General features: G+C 38.2%; 1 protein-coding gene and 1 pseudogene across 10 annotated transcripts in view; one reads left to right on the plus strand and one right to left on the minus strand.

Annotated features, from left to right (window-relative positions):
• The window catches only part of SCAF8 (SR-related CTD associated factor 8), a 189,686-nt gene extending 170,187 nt beyond the window's left edge, over nt 1-19,499 (minus strand). For 7 of the 10 annotated variants that reach the window (XR_004284748.1, XR_004284749.1, XR_004284750.1 and 4 more), the window contains exons 1-2: nt 18,935-19,073; nt 12,464-12,526 (exon numbers count right to left, since the gene is read on the minus strand). Coding sequence is in view for 7 of the 10 variants with exons in the window: in XM_032338646.1 (XP_032194537.1) it covers nt 12,464-12,526; nt 18,935-18,964 (93 nt within the window). In the remaining 3 variants the exon portion in view is untranslated. The other 3 variants (XM_032338652.1, XM_032338651.1, XM_032338650.1) reach the window with 3 other exon arrangements.
• LOC116587469 lies at nt 861-1,309 on the plus strand (annotated as a pseudogene).
• Nucleotides 19,500-19,737: the final 238 nt, after the last annotated feature.

Raw genomic sequence — 19,737 nt, forward strand, 5'->3', positions numbered from 1 at the left:
CTGCTGAGCAGAGAGCCCAATGCAGGACTCGATCCCAGGACCCTGAGATCATGACCTGAGCCGAAGGCAGAGGCTTAACCCACTGAGCCACCCAGGTGCCCCCAAATAACTTTATTTCTAACACAGTCTTGTATTAAAAGGTTTAAGTTCATACCTAAGAAATCTGCAGTTGAAGACAAAGATAATCTAAAATGTTTTTCCAAGTATAAAGTGATTCAAGTAAAACAGTTGTTTGAAGAGACTAAGTAAAAACTAGTAATCTAAAAAAGCCTTAGTTCTACTGTATAAACCTGAGAGAACAGAGAATAGGAAAATAAAAGCCAAATCAAAAGAAACTATAACAAACCAAGAGGGAAGTGATGAGGACCTGGACTAAAGTCTCAATACTTTATTTTTATTATTTAATACTGAGAATAAAAGAGAAGGGAAGGATGCAAAACACATTAAAAAACAACAACAACCAAAAACCCTCACTGGATTTCATGACTTTTGAAAAGATGTAAATGAAAGAGGCACCTAGGGTAATTCCAAGTTTTCAAGTCTGAGTATTTGGGAGTATGATTTTACTGTTGATATAAAGAGGAAGTCTAGGTTTGGGCTACAGTATCCAAGATAAGACCACAGAAAAAGCAAACAGAGGACGCCTGGGTAGCTCAGTGGGTTAAAGCCTCTACCTTCGACTCAGGTCATGATCACAGGGTCTTGGGATGGAGCCCCACATTGGGCTCTCTGCTCAGCAAAGCCTGCTTCCTCCTCACTCTCTGTCTGCCTCTCAGCCTATTTGTGATCTCTGTCTGTCAAATACATAAATAAAATCTTAAAAAAAATTTAAAGAAAAAAAGAAAAAGCAAACAGAAGGCATGTTTCGAAAACCTGGATTACATGTGTTTCCATCAGTTTCTAAGACTCAGTCTGAAATATCTAGCAGGCTGGCTGTTGAGAGATCTCTGAATCGTGTGTGACTGGGTCAGGACTCCCATCATGAGACTGGTGGAAGGGAAAAACCATGTCACAGTATTTTCTCTAGCAATGAATGAAAGTGAAAACGTACCAAATGGGTGATGTCAGTCGAAAAACAACATAGCACAGAATATCAGTATTCTGACCAGGCCTCAGAGATGTGGCACATCAGTAAGTGAAAAAGGGGTCCTGGATTTATGTGAAGGGAAAGCAGACTATGGTGAATACACAAACAAAAAATAATGTGAGGCAAAAAGAAAAAAGAATCATAGCTGATAACATTGTATTTCTGGTGACCAGACCAAAGACCAGACATAGAGTAGATGATGATTCTTTGGCCATTATTTAGCACAGTCTCATTTCTAAATCCTACGTAGTCTATATAGTCCCTAAGGACTAGAATTAAAATATCCTTTTATAGGGACGCCTGGGTGGCTCAGTTGGTTAAGCGGCTGCCTTCAGCTCAGGTCATGATCCCAGCGTCCTGGGATCGAGTCCCACATCGGGCTCCTTGCTTGGCAGGGAGCCTGCTTCTCCCTCTGCCTCTGCCTGCCACTCTGTCTGCCTGTGCTTGCTCTCGCTTCTCTCTCTATGACAAATAAATAAAATAAAAAAATAAAATAATAAAAAATAAATAAATAAAAATATCCTTTTATATAAAATGAGGGGGGGGGGAAGAGTCTAAAAGACGTTTGTGGAAGAAAGACAAGTTAGATTCAGGTGACGCCAATATAATTTCATGTGCATATAGACACAAAGTACCTAAAAACTTACAAGACTGAGTCCCAGAAGAGAAAACCAAAAATACGTAACACTCCTGAAGAGACAGCTGAAAAGATAAAGAATAAATACTGAAGACTAAGTATCAGAGAATAAGTAGAACAAAAGCCTACCAGGCCTTGGGGTAAAACCATTCCAGAAATAAGAGCAACAAATAGATTTTTAAAAAGGGAAAAAGAGTAACATGACAAAGGAGAAAGAAAGATTACTTTCATCAACTTTGTCAATTAAGTACTATCATAAATGCTGTACCACTGTTATCTTCAGAATGGCCCAATAATATTAAAATCCACTGTACTCATTTTATAGATGTATAAACTTAGGGTAAGTGAACTAACCAAATTCGAACTACAGAACCATGTCTCAAACCCAGTTCTGCCACCTACCCAGCCACTGTTTCCAAAAACAAAACAAAAAAGCCCACCAGCTAGCAACCATATATACAACTGAGTCAGAGTAAGATGGCAGATGATTATGGAAACATAGCCTTTAACAGCATCAACCTAACTAATAACCAAGAAGACTTTAATCAAAAGAAAAAAAATTAGCAAGCTTATACATCCACTGACCAAATAAGAGCTAAAAAATTCTTTTAAAAATTAATTTAAGCAATCCTCAATGAGGTTTAAGAGCCTTCCAAACTTTAACGAGGAAGTTCACTTTCTCTAAAAATATTTAATTCAAATACTATTAATATAGACCAGATCCATCTTTCTCCCAAAGCTAAGAAACACAGTTATTTCAGTTTGAAGGAAATGACCAAAAAAAAAAAAAAAAAAAAAAAGAAGGGTAATAAATGTGAAAAATTCCAAATACTGAAAGCTCTCATTCACTGCACACTATTCACCTAAGGCTTTCTTAAGAAATAACCACTGTTAGACTGGAAGGCTGCCTTCCTGAATTTTCTATACACACCTATGTATACATATGTAAAATAAACATTTTTTTTAAAGATTTTATTTATTTATTTATTTATTTGACAGACAGAGATCACAAGTAGGCTGAGAGGCAGACAGAGAGAGAGGAGGAAGCAGGCTCCCTGCTGAGCAGAGAGCCCCATGCGGGGCTCGATGTAGGGCTCGATCCCAGCACCCTGCGATCATGACCTGAGCCAAAGGCAGAGGCTTTAACCCACTGAGCCACCCAGGCGCCCCTAAAATAAACTATTTTTTAAAAAGTATTGTAAGTATATACATCTATGTAAAATAAATACTTAACACACTCCAGTACAAAATTATACTCCTAGTAACTGTTAAAGTTGATTGTTTTTGCTAGATTCAGTAAAACACTGACATTCTTATGTTGAGCAATAATGATACTGGTCCAAAATCTATCAAATATATCATGGTATTTTGTTACCATGTGTTCACAAGTTTTGTTCAACAATTTCTCCAACTTAGGGACTATTTTTCCAATGGAGAATATATCTAGTACTTTCTTTGTAATTCAAAATCTCCCTAACTTTTAGCCATTATTGAAGTATGTAATATGAATGTACTTTCCTAGGGGGACAGAGAGGATCCACAATGACACTAAGTGTTCTCAGCCGCAGCTTTTTTTCTTTGAAACAATCTTTCTTGGGGCAATTGGGTGGCTCGGTTGGTTAAGTGTCTGCCTTGGGCTCAGGTCATGATCTCGGGGTCCTGGGATGGAGCCCACGTTGGGATACCTGAACAGCAGGGGTCTGCTTCTCCCTCTCTCTGGCCCTTCCTCTTCTGCTCTCTCTCAAAATGTTAAAAAAAAAAAAAAAAAAAGATTAGAAAACTTGTTCATTAAGGTTAATATTTAAGAGACCCTGAAGGTTACCTTGTGTAATCCCATTTTACAAATGATAAAACTATCTCCTTGTCACCTATAATCTCTCCCATCTTACTTCGGCAGCAACTATATTGATTTTGCAGAAAATATATGAACCAGGAGCCATGTAAAAAGCAGTCTGGGACAATCAAAAGGAAGTAGTTACAAAGCAGCCATTATTACTAAAATGTGAAAATTAGAAACATGCTAAGGATACAGGCTAATAGAGTAACTGCACTCCTCTCCCACAAAGAAGTGCAAGATATGTGAACTTTATACTTAATGGCTTTTTTCACTTTTCTGAGGCAGGCTGAATTGCTAGAAAACTGCTAGCTAAGTGTGGGGGTGGGGGGATACTGCTGCACAATACTTCTTTGCCAAGGGGTGCACATTTTCCCATGGTACCTTATTTTATGGGCAGGGGAACAGGAGTATACAGTAACTTGTTCCTATCCTGACCCAGGTATAGCATGAAATGATAATAATCAACTAAGAATCACCTATTCCCACTCCCTCTCTACCTCCAACACGCATAGATACTACCAAAATCTCACTAAAAACATACTGAAAACATAAAAATGACATTAAACTGAGACACAAAGGGCAGAAATTTCTTTTAACCTGGTTGCTATGTGACTCTGATACTAACCAAGTTTCATCACCTCTCAGTCTTAATTCCTCATCCATAATTAGTCTGTTAAATGATATACTACTACACAGGTCTTATAGGTCTAAAATTTGTAATTTCTGGAAATCGAGTTTAAGCATGGAAGCTAACAAGAAACCCAATCACAGAACCATACACTTTAGTTATGCCTATAGCTACAAATGTATAAAATGACTGTAACAGTCTTATTCTAAAGTCAAAGAGAAGAGAAATGATTCTCCAACCAAGAAAACATAATCTATAAACAAACATGCATATATATAAAAATAACTCTTCGGTTTAAATTCTCCCTGGGATCCAAATAATCGAACTTCTTTTAATTTCAATTCTTCCCTATGTCTTCTGTAAAACATTAAAATTAAATATGAATTTTACATACTCTTAACTTTAGAAGTACTATTAATAATGAAATGGCCAAAATAAAAATAAGGAAGAACAATTCATTTGTAAGTCCTCTCTATAACAAATCCCCATAAGCCACATTAGGTGAAATTTCTCAAATAGAGTTTCTGATTCTAAATGATATAGTCTTTACATTCCCAATTTCATGTTCACAGTAAGTTGTTTATTACAGGCAAAATTATGGTAAAAAAATTACGTGACTAGGAGGAGCCAATAAAATGTTGAAACATACATGTAGGTTTAACGTTAAATTCTACTAAAATCTCAAACAACATTTAAATCTTTAATTTTATCCATAGATCATTCCATTTACGACTTAAATTTTAATCACATAGAACAATAATTGTATAAGCAGAATTTAACACCAAGAATATTCCATGCAGAGTTGCTTTTTAAATGTCCTCAAATTCACAAATAAAACAAAGTATCAAAGCTTTATCTTTACACACACACACACACAACACGCGGAACATAAATATTCTACAAGATTTTGTCCTAAGTCTGCTTCTCTTCTTTCTCTATATCATCTCCCTAGACAACTATATCCTATCCTAAATCCTCATCTTTTATCTATTCTCCTTAGGTGCCTATATACCCAGCTGGGTATTTCCCACCTTGATGTTCTATAGACACCAAAGCCTCAAGATGTACAAAATCACTACTGTATTCAGCAAAACAGTAAAAGTAAGTCTCTTTGAGTAGCTGAGATATGGGTACTTTACTTCTTCCATAATAATGAACTTTCCTTTATTCCAGGTTATTAAAAATGATCCCACTCCAACCAACCCACCAATTATCTAAAGTTTTTAGCTCCTTCGGATTTGCCCACCTTAGTAATTAATACCATACCATTTAATTTACCTCATCACTTAACCAAAGCCCTGGCACCACCCTCAACTTCATATCCAGCTCCCTATTACTAATAAATTTCTCTTGCATTCATCCCTTCTTCTCCCTATTATTACTCTAGCTGAGCCCCTCATCTTCTCTGTGCTAATTTAACTTCCCTTCCCCCAATCTCATCCCCTCATTGCTCTGCCCTGCTCCAAAGATACTACTCATTTTTCTAAAACACAATTTTAAAACCCTTCAGAATCTTCATTCTCTTCTGACTAAAAATGAGGTCTTACATATGGTGTACAAAGGCCTTTTATCAAAAGATCCTTGGCCAATTCTCCATCATTCCTCCCAATCCCATCCCCTTCCCAAAGTTACCATTTCCTCTAAATGATCTCTACTCTCTGCTTCACATAACATCTCCCTCCCCATTCTGTGTTCATCATGATATACATGAAGAGTTTACATAGAGGATACACAGGCTATATCACTACTACTTGTATCATACTATTCATCACCCTACCTTCTAACTCTTTGTAGTAAAACATGCCCATCCCTATTAAGAGTATGAGGGGAGAAAAAGAACACAGGTATCGAATTAACACGGGTAACCACTCTGCAGAATACAACGCCTGATAGATGGCAAATATGCACAAATAAAGCTCTAACAACCAGCAACTACTTCCCAGCAGCATTCTTTTCAACCACTAGTTGCTATTACATGAAAACCTTCAGGGGCTATCATTACATTCTAGGAACTGGAAAATTGTAATTAAAATTGAGTAAGTTATCTAACAATCCTGAAAGACTAGCAAAATAAAGGAAGCCCTCCCAGAATTATCGGCAATCTTTAACTATTACAGCTCTAAAAGGCCTAAAACGTCTTAATCCTCTGGTTTTGTAAATGAATAAAAGCACTGATTGGTGAATGCAGGCCTCTGGCCAACTCCTTTAAAATGTCAATACCCTTTAGTTAAGTTGGTTACAACCCTCATTCTTACAATTGCCACCAAAGCAGAGATAGGTCTCTAAAAAAAGTTGTGAGTTCTCTGACAGAATAGAGACAAGAATCTGGGAAACTCTGCTCAGTAAGAGCAAGTTTCTATATAAATAAAAACCACTTTTCTTGGGTGTAAAAAAATTCAAAGATGTTAATCCTTACAAAAGCAGTTAGTCGTATCTCAATAAAATTTTTTTAAAAAGGCACTTACTGGTTTATTAAAAGCTTGTAGAAAAACTACTCATAGAAGTCCTTTCTGCAACAAACATAACATAATAAAAACTCATTCTGATGATTTTTATTCAATATTTAGCCAGGGACATTACTGAATAAAAATCAAAATAGATAACCTGTATATAGTTCTGGAGCTTTTATTAAATAAATAGTAGGCCTATCAGGAGACATTCCCCCCCCTTTTTTTTAAGATTTTATTCATTTATTTGACAGAAAGACAGCACACATGCAAAAGCAAAGGGAGCTGCAGGCAGAGGGAGAGGGAGAAGCAGGCTTTCCCCACCCCACCCCCACCCCCGAAAAGGGAACCCAATGCGGGGCTTGATCCCAGGACCTTGGGATCATGACCTGAGCTGAAGGCAAGACACGTAACCAACTGAGCCACCCTGGTGCCCCAACTTTTTCCATTTCAGAAAAACTACATTAAGAACTGCTTTCACCATAGTCCTCAACTTTGTGGAGAGTATTTTACGAATCACTCTCCTTCTATTATTCATTAAAGCCTTAAAGAAAAGACTAGCTCAATCACTGTTATGTATCTGAATAACATTTTTTAAAGATTCTGTTACATACATGTATTTTCCACCAAATTAAGTCTAGGTTCTCTGTCCCAATTAATGAAGTTTAACTTGTCATCATCTAGTGAGTTAGTCGAAAGCATCATGATTAAGAATTATTTTCAAATAAAAATCACACTTGACAAAAAAGAGATGGGAAGCAATGAGTCAAACTTTTTAAAATTTACCCCTTTGCTGCCTTTTTTTCCCAAGTCTTCAAGAAAACATTTGTTTTGCAATAACATGAAAACAATTTTTAACAGTTAAAATGTCACTAAATGAGGAAAAACAATATGAACTTCCCATACACATCCATACACAAAAATTGAATGTAAACTCCATGAGAGCAGAGGTTGTTTTTTGGTGGGATTGTATTTTCTTTTGGAATCTGTTTTGTACAGTTAAATCTCTAGAGACTACAATAGTGTCTATACTTGGTGCTCAAAATTTTGAATGAATTATTTTCACTAAGGCAGGTTTTAAATAGTTTGTTTTGGACATTCAGGTAAGCTTATTATAAAGTCTATAAGGAATAGCTTTCCTTGCTCAATTATAATTTTGACTTATAAGCAGCATGTTATTAATCAAATTCTCAGGTTTCAAAGTTTGTAGCAGGAGCCAGCAAAAAATGGACCATGGCCTATTTTCATAAGCTCTCAAGCCAAGAACATTTTTTATATTTTAAAAGAACTGTGAAAGGCCAACAAGAATATGTGAAAGAGACCTTAAGTGGCTAACAAAACCTATATTCACTATCTGGTCCTCTACAGAAACAGATTACTGCCCCCTGTGAATGGAGATCCCATTCACAAGAGAATAAAAGTTTTGCACACTTCCTTTCAACTATGAATTGAATATACACTATTAGAAACAGATCTTTCACCTAAAACCCTCTCTATAGCTAAATTTCTGAATTCTGGCTTGTTATCAGATTTGAGGAATGTTAAAAAAAATTTAACTATAGCATAAGTGGTTATCAATGCTGAAGCTAATAAAAAGGGAAGATTAAAGTTACGTTATGTTTAGCGTTTTACATAACAAAAATGAAGAAAAAAACAAAATGGAATACAGACAGAAAAAAAACCCGAATCTAATTATATTTCAAAGAAATAGCAGAACTATGTTGAGGGGGGGAAAAGCTCACCAAGCCATGTTTGAACACAGCGTTTTGACTATACACTATGAAGTCAAAAAAAAAAAAAAACTATAAACAGATATTAAATTCTAGTTAACAGGTTTGTTTTCAGAGACATAGGATTTAGCAATTCCAAAACTACTTTTTGTGTGTTTTAGGTTTGAGCAAGTAATATGCAACATACTGTCGATAACAGAAACTAGTTTTCTCACTATCAGAGAAAGGAATTACATAAAGAATTGGAAAGAGGAAAGGCTAGAACTAAACCTACAGTTGTTGGAATGGAATTGGGAGACATCACGGCAAACCCATGGTTTTTAAGATTGGCAAACAGTTAAACAAAAATTTACATGTATATATATATGTATACATATATAAATTTTAGTTCAATCCATTAATAAATATCCACAAGAAGAAACCAGATCAGAGCTCCCTGGAAAAATGATTGATTCCAAGGCTAGGATGGGAATGTCTTACCACGTAAGAGAACACTCAAAAGATAAAGAGCACATATCAAAAGGACACAAACGACAGCCTGAAGTAGCTCTGACTGGTCAAAATGGAGACAATCTGCATCAAAAACCTCCAATGAATAAAAAAGAATTCATGACTTCATACTGGTACGCATGCATACATACATACATACATAAACAGGAAGAAGGAAAAGGTCTTACAGAACGCCAATAATAAGTGACAGACAAAGAACATCATCTTTTGGCAATCATCCTAGTACTGATTCAGGCAAGAACTAAGTGGATACTTAAACTGTCCAAAGTTTGATAAGAAACAAGGTATGTGCTTAGTTTCAAAATACCTCCCCGAATTATACTTGTTACAAAGGGAAAAGTAGTACTTTACAGTGGTGAAACCTTGCAAAAAATAGTTAACATCCCGGGACGCCTGGGTGGCTCAGTTGGTTGGACAACTGCCTTCGGCTCAGGTCATGATCTCGGAGTCCCAGGATCGAGTCCCGCATCGGGCTCCCAGCTCCACGGGGAGTCTGCTTCTCTCTCTGCCCTTCTCCTCACTCATGCTCTCTCTCCCTGTCTCTCTCTCAAATAAATAAATAAAATCTTAAAAAAAAAAATAGTTAACATCCCTACTAATGGGATTAATAGACATCATGTGCATCCTGGGAACACAGTATCACTTCTGGAGTATTCCTGCCAAAAACACATAACCTGAATCTAATCATGAAGCAACAGAACACAAATCCATACTGAAAGAATTCTAAAAATAACTGACCTATTATCATTAAACATAATCAAAGGTCATAAAGGGTAAAGAAAGAGTTATAACCAACTATTTCAGATTAAAGGATACTAAAGAGACAAGAATGAATGTGAGATGTGATGTAGGATTTACTCTATTAAGGACATTAATGATATAATTAATGAAATCTGAATAAGATCTGCAGACAATTGCATTATACCAATGTTAATTTCCTGATTTTGATCACTATGTATAACTATGTATCCTGATTTTGACCATAAATATGTATAAGAGTATCACTGTAGAAAAGTCATTTAAAAGTAAAAAATAAAAGGCATCATGAATGTATTTCCCATTATAATGCCAGAAAAAGTTTTCATGTGTTCATGTTTAGGTGGAGTGAACAAGCAAAAAACCAAAAATGGTTAATCAACATAATTAGGTAGAGAAATCAGGATGAAGCGTACATAAAATTCTTTATCATTCTCCTAACCTTTATAAATCTGAAGTTTTAAAATTCAAAGGTGTGAAAAAATAAAGCTAATTTATAATTAAAACACTATGCCAGTAAAAAGGACTGTGAAAAATGAGTGATAGTTCTCCTTTACACAGAAGGGTAAGAAAAACAACCAGAGGTTGAGACCTGGGTCCCTTTGAGTCTCAACTCTAATACTTAAAAGTAGAATTTTATTGGTAAAATCATAGTGGTGGCCTGTTTTCTAGTCAGTAAAGAGAGGGTAGCACCTATTCTACTTTTCTCACAAGCTTATCCTAAAATTCTACCGAAACATGATGAGTGGGGAAAAGAGGGTCAGAACATAAAACACTATATTATAAAGTGGCTCACTTAAACAGTGTTTGGTATTTCAAAAATATAAGCCAGACATTTTTCATCACAGAAAGCTATTACAGAAAGTAGACATTCACTATATGTTTTAGTTTATAAAAATTTTAACTTATTCAACATTTTTTTACTTCAAATATTTCAATAAATTCAAATACCCCATCTATTTTTTTATTGTTAAATTTAACAGTGTAAGAATCTCACTAAATTTTAAAAAGCCATTAACTAGGGCTAGGTCAACTTATTTTTTATTTTTTTAATTAAAATATAACTGACAGAGCATTGTATCAGTTTCAGGTGTACCACTAAACCTTTTAGGTGCTGTGACCCAGTATAAAAAGATCATTAAACCATTTCCCAAACTACACACTAATATAAGATACATGATCCAAAGTGTTTCATCTTTCACTCACAAACTACTCAAATTAGCCCTCAGGAGTCCGATCAAATTTTAAAAAGTGTTTATAAGAAAGAGACCAAATTTTATCATATACTTAAGCAAAAGTTCATTTTAAAAATAAAAATATTTATATTCTTTCAAATTCATAAAGGCTTGGTCACCACTTAAGAAAAGCTTTTATTAAAATCATTTGCACCTGGAGACTAATTAGTATCTCACTGACAAAAGGAAACATTCTTAAAGCTGTTACCTTTTAGCAACAGTTATGATTCCAAAACAAATAGTATTTTTTTTCATACAGGACAAAAAATTTGGTTTAAAGTACAACTTAATGTAGCTCATCTTATTTTGCCATATTTGAAAGCAGAAGATCACATTCTTGTTTAAATAAGTCTACTTGCTCAATCTCTATTTTGGGTAGGAGAGAGCTTCCAGACTCTAAGGCAACATGCTGAGAGAAGAGCAGGCAGAACTGCGCCCGTAGAGAAGCGTTGCAAGCAGCCCAAACCCCAGCAAAGCAACTCCAGTCAGTAATGCCCGCAAGCCTCGCAGCAAGGTCACTCCCTGCACACAAAGCTGATAAAGTGAAAGAAAAAAAAAAAGATTACAAGAGCATTAGCTCCAAGAGAGTATGCCTCCTTCTTGTCTTGTTTCCCACTGCATACCAGCAGAAAGAAAAATGCCTGGTATATGGTAAGCACTGCAGTACTGGTTAAATGAATAAAGAAATGAATGAAAGAATGAAATCCTAAGTCTTTCAAATCAACCTGTATAAATTATAGTGAGTTGCAGAAGTATTTTAAAAACAAATTTGGCATACAATAACTTCATAGCCATAACTACCTTTAAAAAACATTAATATCTTTTATTTCCCATTCTGACTAAATGTAGTAACCAAATGTAGTAACCAAAGTTACTAAGGTAATTCCTGACCCACAGCAGATACCAGAATGCATTTACATTTCCTTCCCTGAGTTTCAATATGGTGTATCAGAAATTCTTGTAAAGCAGATTTAGAAGACCAAATAAATGCATAAAATTAAAATCAAAGCACAAATGTATCATTTACCATTAAACTTGAGATAGCATTAACTCAGATAAAAAATTACAGGCTATAGAAACAGTTCTCATCGGCATTTATTTCTCCTAACAGTAGCACTATCAAAATCTGCTCCTCTATAATTAGAAAACCAAAAATCTGATTTAGCCTTTTTTTGTTTCTCCATCCCTACAGCGTATCTGTCAATGATCTGTCATCTTATAGTTTGAAGAACTTCCTCAAAATATAAGATGTATTTTCTTTCCAACCAGAAATAGGCTTGCAATTTATTCATGTTAAATAGTGATGATATATTCCTTCCACAACAGAGGAAAATTATGTGGAGCAGAACATAAGTAAACGCAACAAGAGTAGACTAACGTTTACTATTAAGCACAGTAACTTTTGGTTAACCTATTTTTTATGAAGAAATTCAACTATTCCCTACTTGTTCTCTTTAAGATTACTAATATATTCGAAGTGACAAACTTTAGTCTGCTTCCCAATTACTATCATTATAATCAAGACATCATTTCACTACCAGTTTAAGCCTATTATTTTCCAAAGGGCCTGCCTTATGTGCGTTATAATCATCTTACTATGCTTCTTGTGTCCATGCTGCTGGAAAAGCAGTCTGTACAAGCAGGAGTAGAGGCACAATCCTGAGAGAGAGGAGTAGAGAAAGATGTTGAGAAAACAAAACCAGATAAAATGAGCTCACTCAAGTTCGGGAGCTCAGCCAGTGTTCAAGGTCAAGGTTGATTACATTCTCTCATACCATTCTGAGTTAGAAGTTGTCCAATAACAGGAAAACTGGCCCTAGAAAGAGATACCTGAAATTCCATGTACAAGTAGTAATATCATCACTAATTCTAAGCCAACTACACTTCTAAAACAAGAAGTAATCATAAAATATGACTATTTAGGAAACTGGGGAATACAGATGTCCCCTAAATGTCAATCAAAATTACTCAATGCTAGCCTAGAATAAAATGATAGAGCTATTTTAGTCTTGCCAAAAAATTTTTTGTATTTATTGTGAATAAGACTATAACACTCTCAAAGCTGAGTCTAAAAAATCAATATCATCAATCTCAACTATCCTTATTTTCTAAATTTTTAAAATACTGTTAAGAAAAAAAACCATAACTCTTGGTTTTAAACTGAAAACCCGTAAATAAAAAAAATCTGAGAATAGCATAATTATAAAATGCAGCTTAGGATGGATTTAATCTAACTGGAACCTTTAAATGCAATACGTCCCTCCCAACTCTCCCTCCTTAGTAAGTGAAAATTACAAAAAGATCAGAGTTTTGATTTAAAAATTTTCACCTGATCTCCTAGACTCCTATAGTGCCATAAAATGACCTTCAAAAAAAAAATCATCATATGTACTAAGTCCTCCCCAAAATTAATTTTATATTTAATCAAAGAATCTTCTAACAGGGAACCTAAATATAAACTAAAATCAATCATCAATCATCTGCTTTACATAGAGGAAGCAAATGTCGATATGTTAACTACTTTGGTCCAAGTCATTCAATCCCAAGTACAGCATCCATTTATTCGTTCAAGAAATCTTTGGGGCGCCTGGGTGGCTCACTGGGTTAAGCCTCTGCCTTCAGCTCAGGTTATGGGTCCTGGGATCAAGCCCAACACCGAGCCCCACATCAGGCTCTCTGCTCAGCAGGGAGCCTGCTTCCCCCTCTGCCTACTTGTAATTTCTGTCAAATAAATAAATAAATAAAATCTTTTTTTAAAAAAAGAAATCTTTATTTGACTCATATATATGAAGGTACTGAGCTATGTACTGAGGATATAAAGCAATGAAAATATATAGTCACTATCCTCATGAAACTAACAGTCTGGGGGGAAAGACTATTACTCTACTACCTCCAGTAATCACTAAAAAAGAAAGCACAACTTTTTTTTAAGACCATGTAATGGGAACTAAATTGGTGATTCTAAACCAAGGTCTATTTTGTTCCCCACAGGACATCTGATAGTCTGAAGACATTTCTGGTTGTCACAACAGTGGCACCTTGTGGGTAGAGGCCAGGATTACTGCTAAACATCATACAATGCACAGGACAGCTCCTCACGGCAGACAATTATCCAGACCAAAATATCAATAGTACTGAGGTTGAGAAATTCTCACCTTAATCACTGGCACAGGGAGGGGTTAGTGAAGGGTTCCTTCCTTTACAACACTAAGTATGCTTTATCTTTAAGGGAGTTTCACAAGGTAGAAACAAAAAAAGATAGTTTGATGGATACAATTAACCAAAACACCCACTAGAAAGTTAAAACAGGAAAGACTAAGGAAAGGAAAAGGAGACAGATTCCCTGATGGGTAAAAATGAAACTAACAAACAAAAAAATGCAATGTTTTATAGCTGCTTCACATAAAATCCCTTTCTTGAACCAGAAACAAAAGGAAAACATACAAATAAAAAACAAATTTCACAGACTTTTATTATGCCCTCTACCTTTTCTATTATTCACCATCCCATGTCTACAAGATACTTTCAGGAAGATTATAAAAAGCCCTGTAGCTAGACAAATATACACTCTGGAAATAAACGTGGAGAGAGAGTAAAGAAGAGATGGGATTTCACTTCTGACGTGAGGCAAGACATGGGAGGAAAATATCCCGGGTGTTAAAGGGACTTTGGGAAGTCTGCATCCTGGAACAGTTTAAAGACTAAGTTATCTGACTAACTGAGAAGTCCTAAGGACAACCCCCCCCCCCCCAAAAAAAACCCACACACTAAGAATTTAGGCATCCTAAAGATGATAAAAGGTACTAGAATCATCTCAGAATTTATGAACCAAGGTAAATCCAAAAATTTAAATTGTGATAATCTTCCTGACACATCTCGCACCTACATATCTGATCCTTTAGCTACCTACTCTGCCTTTTCTGAGCAGCAAGAGAAATGGATCATGATGGGGGGTGGGGGGACATAGTAATGCAACAAGCTATACAAAGAACTTGGGCGGGGGTGGGGGGGGACCTGATCACTAATATTTTATTATCTGATAGTGTTAATTTGTTGAGGTATAGTAATGGTACTGACACTATTTTTTTACACTCCTTAAAAATTAAAAGAATCCAATACACATGTAAAATTCATCTCCTCCAGTTACTTTGCCTAAGCATAACCAATGCATAACAGTCTTCTATTCGCCATGTATTAAGAGTTCATATACTATCAAAGTGTATAAATTAAATTATAATTTTCTAAGGAAAGGGTCATGCATTGCTATTCTTTTCCCTCTTTTTTCAAAAACAAAAACAACACCCTTACCATAATGACCAACATACAGTGACATTCTTAAGGACAGAGCACAGATATGCAGCTCACATAATACTGCTGCATTCAGCTGGGGTCCTAAAAACATAATTTAAGCAGACCAATATGAGACCTTTTCACTGAAGTGAGAACATAACAAGGAGATGCCACCATCTTAAAGCAGCAACAACTATGGCACTTGTAATGATAATAATTATTTTTAGAGTTAACTGCTCAGGTCAAGCATAAACTCTTAGGGAATCTTATATTCCAATTTGGACAAATCTTCTTTCATCATTTCAGAACTGACATTATTACTCATGGGATTAACTCATCACAATGATGATGCTTAACTGTAAATTATGGCTTTCTCACAAAACTAGCACAGTGGACACTTAAATATCAATTCTCAGACCTCAATCTCATTGAACTCATGGTAAGAGGAATTTATCACATAAAGGATCTTCTGACAATGACTTTGAATACAGGGAAGGAAAGGCCACAGTCATCTTTGAGATTATGATCGGTGGGAGTGGGGCAGCTGCATATGTTGACCAGGACTCATAAATATCCTACATAAGGTCATGGATTTTCAGACTGAAACTCATCTGCGCTTTGCAAATTAAAAATCTATATTCTTAACTTAGGGTGCTTGGCTGGCTCAGTTGGTAGAGCATGCAACTCCTGATCCGTTCGTTGGGTGTTAAGATAATTTTAAAATAAAATCTTAAAAAATAACAGCTATATCCTTAACACTAATATCTCTGACATGTTCTTATTTTCAAACCAATGCTAGAAGCAGGGATGGTCTTTAAAAACCTGAGAATTAGCAAGCCATAAAACCTAAGCATTTCATATTTTAAACAGGCCTTTAAAAGCCAAATTCTAAGTAAACATTCTAATTGTTCCTAATATTATAACTCAAAGTTCCTTTATTTTTGCACTTTGCAATACATGATTTAATGGAAAATATTCATTACTGAATTATTCCCTATTATATGCTTACTTGCAACAACATTTGTGTATCAGCAAGCATTACATTCACAGAAACTATATTCAAAATCAGGAAAAAAATTATGTATTTTATGTTTAAAACAAAAAGTATATTCTTCGGAATCTTCTTTGAATATAATACCTTTCCCCAACTCTGATTATACTGCTACTTTTTTTTTTAAGATTTTATTTATTTATTTGACAGACACAGATCACAAGTAGGCAGAGAGACAGGCAGAGAGAGAGGGGGGGGGAAGCAGGCTCCCTGCTGAGCAGAGAGCCCGATGCAGGGCTTGATCCCAGGACCCCAGGATCATGACCTGAGCCAAAGGCAGAGGCTTTAACCCACTGAGCCATCCAGGCGCCCCATATATTGCTACTATTATTAAGCTAATTCCACATTCAAACGTGATGAAGTTTGAGCATGTTAATAAATAAAGGAGTTAAAAGATTTTCTAAGTTCTCTGAAATCCATAGGGAGAAAGAAGAGAGTGCTACATACACTAAAATGGGACTGCTACTGCCAATCTCAAATTCCTGTAAAGGTCAGATGTGAAAAGAGGTGAAATATCTAGCTAGCCATGTAGATGTTACACCCCCTATTCTTAATGGAAATACTAAAAGGAAAACCAATATATCATTTCTACTCCACTGTGCTCTATTGTGACAACCACAGTGTAGTAACACCTTTTTCCTATCCACCACATGGGAGATCCTATTCAGAATTTCATGGTGGGAGTTGGGGTGTGTGTGCTGGGATTGAGGGAGGATACATATTAGGAACCGCCTAGACAAACAGGAGAGACAATTAAAAGGTGTGGGGTGGGGCACCTGGGTGGCTCAGTGGTTTAGAGCCTCTGCCTTTGGCTCAGGTCATGATCCCAGGGTTCTGGGATAGAGCCCCATGTCAGGCTCTCTGCTCAGCGGGGAGCCTGCATCCTTCTCTCTCTCTCTCTCTCTCTCTCTCTTCCCTCCCCCCGCCTCTCTGCCTACTGTGTGATCTCTGTCCAATAAATAAGAAAAATCTAAAAAAAAAAAAAAAAAAAAAAAAGTGTGGGGTAGGAGCACCTGGCTATCTCATTAGAAGAGCAACTGATCTCCAGGTCATGAGTTCCAGGCCCACAGTGGGTAAGAGATTACTAAAAAAATAAACAAATTTTTAAAAAAACAGGGGGTGGGGGTGTAAAATCAAAGAACTGCAATGGAAATAAGAGAAAGAATTTTTATTATATAAAATTTTTGAAAGTTTAACATTCTATAGTGCTGTACCACTACATGTAGTAAATAAAAGGCTACAGAGAGCTGTTTTCTTTCCTGCAGTTGCAAAACTATTAACAATAAACTGGAACATACAGTACTGTTAAAAATGTTTTCTTCTAGAATTTAAGCACCATCAAGTATTGCTGGGAGAACCATACTTTCTAATTATCAGCTACAAATTCATAAATAAAATGAAAAAGATTCCCAAGTCTATTGCACTATGTATCAAGAAGGGGTTAAAAAAGAGAAAGAAAATCCAGTATCAGAAAAGAAAACCTTTTACAAAGTGTTTGCTTTCATGTAACTGTGTCACTACTATGTACTCTAATATGGAGAGTCCAACTCGTATGAATGTTACCTAACTTTTAGCCCTCTGCTAAGCTTCCCAAATGCCAATTCTTTAAAAAAAAGAAAAGAAGAAATAAAAGAAACAAAATTGTGAAACAGCTTCTAAAAGTATTGTCCTGTTCGGATCATCACAGCGGTTATGTCTGGTATTTTAAGAGGTGAGTATTTAAGATTTTGTTAATCATACTATCGAGTACAGTAAGAGCACTTCACACCAAAAGTTCATAAAATTGCGACTTTAGTTAATATCACATTAATAATTTTTTTTTCCCAAGGCATACAGATAAAGATAATTCTGGTTGTGTAGACAGGTACTTGTTATGTTTAATGTCTGCTCTACGGTCTACTTAAGTCAGAGTTTTAGAAAAATTAACATACTTTATCAAAACCTGTCTCCTTTCAGACTAAGAAATTCAATTAAGTAGTGAAAACTGGGCACCTGCTTCTTTTCTAGTGTTAGATTTTACATATGAATGAGCCCGTGGGAAATGCTTCCCCAGCATCTTCCCCACTGGAAGCACAGACCCCTTTCCCTACCATTCGTGTCTTTATGACCTGATGATGAGAGAAGGGTGAAGTAAGGTATAATAAACCGCAGAAAAACCTGGCCTCCCACTCAGCCATTCTCTTAGCCTTAGGTCCCTAGCTGGCACGTTACCTAGCCAACAGTGTCTCAAATACACACAGTACGTACAACGTGACCACAGATCATCGCCCCTGTAGGTTCCCTTCCTTTCTGCCCCCATCGGCCCCTGCCTCATTAAGGACCAAGGAGAGGTCTGTGCGGTGCTGTCCGGCGACCAGTTAAAATCCCGCAGGCCCAGGAAAGAGGTGGGCGGGCCAGGCCTCGGCGGAACTGACCCCCCGAGACCTGCCAGGAGCCTCCGGGGGAGGGCCCAAAGGGGCCTTCCCTCCAAACCCTCAGCCACTCAACAGGGCGCTGGAGACACCGGAACCTCCCTCCGCCCCGGGGCGGCCCTCCCCCAGTCCTCCCCTCGGACCCGGGGGAGGGGCGCGGGGCCGAGAAACACCCCTCCCCCTCCCCCCGACACAGCTAGGCCGCCTCTCGCCCCACCCTGGGAAACCCTGCAGGCCCGCACCCACCCTGCTCGCGCGGGCCTCAGGCCGGGTGGGAGACGCGGGTAGGAGGGGAGGCTAGACTGCAATACCAACCTCGCTATTGAAGGTTTTCACAGCCTCCATGTTGTCGGTGCGGAGGCCCCGAGCCCGGCGGCGGAAGAGGCGGCGGCCACTGCACTGGGTGGGGAGAGCGAGACGGGGGCGGCGGCACGGCCGCGAGGAGGGGCGCCGGCGGGAGACCCGGCCGCTGCGACCCGGGACGGGAGTGGAAGGGCAAGCACTGGCGGGGAAGGGCTCCCTCAGGGACAGCGAGGCCCCGGCATGGCCGCTAGGGCGGGCGGAGCGCCGGTCTGGGGAACACAGGCGCTGCCGGGGCGGGTCGGCAGCGGGCGGGGGAGGGGCTGGGCCGCGGCGCCTTCTCTTCTCCGCCCCGCTCGGTCTCGGTCCTCCGCCCTCTAGCCCCGTCCCCTACACTCTCCACCCCCTCCTTCTTCTTCCTTGGTCAGACTCCTGTTTCACCTCCCCGCCGCTCGGGCCGCAGGAACCAGCAGCGCACAGCGAAGACGGAGGAGGAAGCGCTGGCAGCAGCGGCTGCGGCATCCAATATGGCGGACGCTAGTCGGGCCGCGCAGCTCGGAGATCCGCGGCGCCGGCCAGCGCGCCCCCTGGTGACTGGACCGCGCGGGCCCGCGCGGAAACCATCGAGCGAGCGCGGGCCAGAGCGTCGCCGCCGGGAGGTCCCACTCCGCTCGGCCCGGGGCAGCCCGCGCCTCGCCCCCTCCCCGCGCCTTGCAGACGCGGGAGCGAGCGCTGCGGCCGCGTGGAGCGCTGCGGCCCGCCCTTGAAAGCCCCTCCAAAGCGTTACGCTGAGGAATGCCTAAGTGTCCCCGTAAGGG

The sequence above is a fragment of the Mustela erminea genome, chromosome 4 (genome assembly GCF_009829155.1).
Source record: "Mustela erminea isolate mMusErm1 chromosome 4, mMusErm1.Pri, whole genome shotgun sequence".
Classification (NCBI taxonomy): domain Eukaryota; kingdom Metazoa; phylum Chordata; class Mammalia; order Carnivora; family Mustelidae; genus Mustela; species Mustela erminea.